General features: G+C 52.6%; 1 protein-coding gene across 1 annotated transcript; it reads left to right on the top strand.

Annotated features, from left to right (window-relative positions):
* The first annotated feature begins 3,467 nt into the window (after positions 1–3,467).
* LOC306767667 (5-hydroxytryptamine receptor 1B-like) lies at positions 3,468–4,765 on the top strand. Its single transcript, XM_079255747.1, has one exon. The coding sequence runs from the start codon at positions 3,577–3,579 to the stop codon at positions 4,729–4,731; it is 1,155 nt and encodes a 384-aa protein (XP_079111873.1). The 5' UTR covers positions 3,468–3,576; the 3' UTR covers positions 4,732–4,765.
* The last annotated feature ends 756 nt before the right edge of the window (positions 4,766–5,521 follow it).

Below are 5,521 nucleotides of genomic sequence, written 5' to 3'. Positions count from 1 at the left end.
TTCTACATGTTGAGTGTTCTACATGTTCTGTGTGTTCTACGTGTTCTGTGTGTTTTACATGTTCTACATGTTCTACATGTTCTGTGTGTTCTACATGTTCTACATGTTCTGTGTGTTCTACATGTTCTATGTGTTCGGTGTGTTCTACGTGTTCTACATGTTCTGTGTGTTCTACGTGTTCTGTGTGTTCTACATGTTCTGCGTGTTCTATGTGTTCTACGTGTTCTACATGTTCTACGTGTTCTGTGTGTTCTACGTGTTCTGTGTGTTTTACATGTTCTGCGTGTTCTATGTGTTCTACATGTTCTACGTGTTCTACGTGTTCTGTGTGTTCTGTGTGTTCTGTGTGTTCTACGTGTTCTGTGTGTTTTACATGTTCTACGTGTTCTACGTGTTCTGTGTGTTCTATATGTTCTACATGTTCTGTGTGTTTGGTGTGTTCTACGTGTTCTACATGTTCTAAATGTTCTACGTGTTCTACGTGTTCTGTGTGTTTTGTGTGTTTTACATGTTCTACGTGTCTGTGTGTTCTACGTGTTCTACGTGTTCTGTGTGTTTTGTGTGTTTTACATGTTCTACGTGTCTGTGTGTTGTACGTGTTCTACATTTTCTGTGTGTTCTACGTGTTCTAAATGTTCTACATGTTCTATGTGTTCTGTGTGTTTTACATGTTCTACGTGTCTGTGTGTTCTGTGTGTTTTACATGTTCTACGTGGTCTGTGTGTTATACATGTTCTGTGTATTCTACGTGTTCTACTTGGTTTATGTGTTGTGAGTGTTCTACGTCTATCTGCAGGACCGGATCGGGTCCATCTTTAGCAAAATTATGCTTCTGACCAAATATTTCTGCTTCTGTTAGGAAGTGAAGAAAAGTTCAGGTGTGACTTTCTAACAAGCTTCAGCTGCAAGTCAGGAAACACCTTTCTGTTGCAGCTCCGAGCCAATTAAGGAGAAGAGAGTGCCTCCGTTTGCAGCAGGAGGAGGAAGGAGCAACATGGGAGGTGGTGCAGGAGGAGCTAACCAGAGGGGAACAAGGAATGCTTTAATGCAGAACTTTTGCCCTAAAACCAGCAGATGAAGCTTGTTTACACTTCACTTTTCACTCAACAGAATACCTGGAATGCCTGGAACACCTGGAACGTGTGGAACACCTGGAGCATCTGGAACACCTGGAACGTGTGGAACACCTGGAGCATCTGGAACACCTGGAACACCTGGAACGTGTGGAACACCTGGAGCATCTGGAACGTCTGGAACACCTGGAACACCTGGAACGTGTGGAACACCTGGAGCATCTGGAATACCTGGAACACCTGGAACATGTGGAACACCTGGAGCATCTGGAACACCTGGAACACCTGGAACACCTGGAACGTGTGGAACACCTGGAGCATCTGGAACGTCTGGAACACCTGGAACGTGTGGAACACCTGGAGCATCTGGAACACATGGAACACCTGGAACGTGTGGAACACCTGGAGCATCTGGAACGTCTGGAACACCTGGAACGTGTGGAACACCTGGAGCATCTAGAATACCTGGAACACCTGGAACGTGTGGAACACCTGGAGCATCTGGAACGTCTGGAACACCTGGAACACCTGGAACGTGTGGAACACCTGGAACACCTGGAACGTGTGGAACACCTGGAGCATCTGGAACGTCTGGAACACCTGGAACACCTGGAACGTGTGGAACACCTGGAGCATCTGGAACACCTGGAACACCTGGAACGTGTGGAACACCTGGAGCATCTGGAACGTCTGGAACACCTGGAACACCTGGAACGTGTGGAACACCTGGAACACCTGGAACGTCTGGAACACCTGGAACACCTGGAACGTCTGGAACGTCTGGAACGTCTGGAACACCTGGAACACCTGGAACGTGTGGAACACCTGGAACGTCTGGAACACCTGGAACACCTGGAACACCTGGAACGTCTGGAACGTCTGGAACACCTGGAACACCTGGAACGTGTGGAACACCTGGAACACCTGGAACGTCTGGAACACCTGGAACACCTGGAGCGTCTGGAACGTCTGGAACACCTGGAGCGTCTGGAACGTCTGGAACACCTGGAACACCTGGAACGTGTGGAACACCTGGAGCATCTGGAACGTCTGGAACACCTGGAGCGTCTGGAACATCTGGAACACCTGGAACACCTGGAACGTGTGGAACACCTGGAGCATCTGGAACACCTGGAACACCTGGAACGTCTGGAACACCTGGAACACCTGGAACACCTGGAACGTCTGGAACACCTGGAACGTGTGGAACACCTGGAGCATCTGGAACGTCTGGAACACCTGGAACACCTGGAGCGTCTGGAACGTCTGGAACACCTGGAACACCTGGAACGTGTGGAACACCTGGAACGTGTGGAACACCTGGAACACCTGGAGCGTCTGGAACGTCTGGAACACCTGGAACACCTGGAGCGTCTGGAACGTCTGGAACACCTGGAACACCTGGAACGTGTGGAACACCTGGAGCATCTGGAACACCTGGAACACCTGGAACGTGTGGAACACCTGGAGCATCTGGAACGTCTGGAACACCTGGAACACCTGGAGCGTCTGGAACATCTGGAACACCTGGAACACCTGGAACGTGTGGAACACCTGGAGCATCTGGAACGTCTGAAACACCTGGAACACCTGGAACGTGTGGAACACCTGGAACACCTGGAACGTCTGGAACACCTGGAACACCTGGAACGTGTGGAACGTCTGGAACACCTGGAACGTGTGGAACACCTGGAACACCTGGAACGTCTGGAACGTCTGGAACACCTGGAGCGTCTGGAACGTCTGGAACACCTGGAACGTGTGGAACACCTGGAACACCTGGAACGTCTGGAACACCTGGAACACCTGGAACGTGTGGAACACCTGGAACACCTGGAACGTCTGGAACACCTGGAACATCTGGGGAGGATCAGAGCATCTGCAGGACTGGAGGAATCAGGAGGAAAATTCCCATTTCTCTCCATCTGCTGCCGTGGAGGCAGAGAGTGGATGTGGGGAGTGTAGCGTGTCGTGGTCCTGACTGGCTGGGAATCAAACCTGTGACCTGTGAGCCCAGCCTGACCTGCTCTTCCTGCCTCTGATCTGATCCCAGCTGACTCCGTTTCATTCCTCCTGAAGTTGAAGGAGAATAAAACCGCTTCGTTCCATCAGACTGACTGAAAGGAAACTTCAGTTTATTTCTCTGAGTGATGGGGAGGGGGGGGGGGGGGGGGGGGAGGGGGGGGCGTTCCCAGCTTCCAAAGGGGGGGGGGGGGGGCAGGACTATAAAAGCCCAGCCTGGCTCCAGCAGTCCGGAACTCGTGAGGAGACCGCGGGGAGGATGACGCCTCCTCCTGCTCCTCTCTCTGAGCGGAGACGTGGAGCAGGAGCTGCTCAGGTGATCCTTTCTCCTCTCTCCTTCTAACTGATCAAAGCGCGTGGGAGGTGAAGATGATGAGGAAGAGGAGGCAGAAACGCGCGTGTGTCTGAGCGTCGCCTGAGCGCAGATGGAGCGCGCGCCTGAGCTCGATGAAAGGGGGATCTGACGGAGGCAGGTGGAGGGATGGAGAGCGCGAGCCAGCTCGGACCGACGCCGGGCATCCACGCAGAGCTGCTGAACGTCTCCGCCAATGCCACGCACGCCAACTTCAGCTCCACGGCGGCGGAGAGGGGCGCGAGCGTGGCTCTCCAGGCGGCTCTCGCGCTCACGCTGACCCTCATCACCATGGCCACCACGCTCTCCAACGCCTTCGTCATCGCCACCATCTACCAGTCTAGGAAGCTGCACACGCCGGCAAACTTTCTGATCGCCTCGCTCGCGGTCACGGACCTGCTCGTGTCCATCCTGGTGATGCCCGTGAGCGCGCTCTACACCGTGAGCCAGACCTGGACCCTGGGCCAGGTGGTCTGCGACGTCTGGCTCTCCTCAGACATCACCTGCTGCACCGCCTCCATCCTCCACCTGTGCGTGATCGCGCTGGACCGCTACTGGGCCATCACGGACGCGGTGGAGTACTCCAAGAAGCGCACGCCGGCGCGCGCGGCGGGCATGGTGGCCACCGCCTGGGTGATCGCCATCTCCATCTCCCTGCCGCCCTTTTTCTGGCGCCAGGTGAAGGCGGAGGAGGTGACGAGCTGCAACGTGAACACCGACCACATCTTCTACACCATCTACTCCACCTTCGGCGCCTTCTACATCCCCACGCTGCTGCTCCTCGCGCTCTACGGCAGGATCTACGTGGAGGCGCGGAAGCGCATCCTGAAGCAGTCGCACAACAAGCCGGGGAAGAGACTCACCTCCGCGCACCTCCTCACCAACTCCCCGGGCTCCGTGGCGTCCACCACCTCCCTGAACTACGGGACGAACGACACCTCCTCCTGCGACACCACCTCCTCGTGCGCCAGCGGGAGCCAGGTGAAGGTGACGGTGTCCGACGCGCTGCTGGAGAAGAAGCGGATCTCTGCTGCCCGGGAGAGGAAGGCCACCAAAACTTTGGGAATAATCCTGGGAGCTTACATCATCTGTTGGCTCCCGTTTTTCATCTACACCCTTCTAGTGCCTCTCTGCGGATCCTGCTTCCACCCGGAGTTATTTGACATTTTCACGTGGCTGGGTTACCTCAACTCTCTGATCAACCCCATCATCTACACCATGTCCAACGAGGACTTCAAGCAGGCTTTCCACAAACTCATCCGGTTCAGGTGTTGCAGGGCCTGAGTGGCCCCAACACGCCTCCCCCAGAACCCAGGGCCGGCCCAACGCTTTGCGGGGTCCTAGAAAGGGGAGGACCCCCTCAGCATCATGCTTTCACTGTTTACCGTTTTCTACCCTCTACATGGGACACATCTGCTCGTTCGCAGCGATATTTGCTTAAAATCATCCTGGTTTTTAACCCCAATGCAGCAGAAAATTCAGAAAAGTGAAATTTATTTGTACTTTTTACAAACTTAATTCAAAGAAAAAAAGTTAAGAAATGTTCCCAAAACAAACCTAAAACTGCAGCGTAAAGGAATTTTCATGCTGGAAGCAGGGGGCGGATAACAGAGAAATGCCACTGGGGGCAGTGTTGAGTTATAAAGCTGAGAACCAGCAAAAAGGACAAACCAGAGAAGAAGAAGAGGGGCAGGAGAAAGCCTACACAAAAACCACCAAATAAAAAAAACACCAGCAGAAGAAGCAAAAGTTGAGAACGGCAAGGAGTTTTTCTCTTCTTCTGGTGTTTTCATGCCGCGGTGCGTTACCGCGATGAACAGACGCTCTGAAATCAGCACTGCCCGCGAGTGGATGACCTGACGTAACCATGCCAACGTAAAAGATGTGTAGAAGTATGAAGACGATGACGTATGGCACGGTTTGAAAAGAACTTCCACATTTACGTAGAAGAAGCAAAAAATGGAGTTTGGGATGGAGGCAACAGGAGATGGTTAAACATTTTCTGATTTTCATTTTTTGTTTAGATAATTCATTATTTTATTTGTATTAATTATGATTACTATTTTTAAATAAG

Source organism: Telmatherina bonti (assembly GCF_933228915.1).
Source record: "Telmatherina bonti genome assembly, chromosome: 16".
In the NCBI taxonomy this organism is placed as follows: domain Eukaryota; kingdom Metazoa; phylum Chordata; class Actinopteri; order Atheriniformes; family Telmatherinidae; genus Telmatherina; species Telmatherina bonti.
The sequence above is the reverse complement of the archived record's forward strand: the minus strand, read 5'-3'. Positions and strand labels throughout refer to the sequence as shown.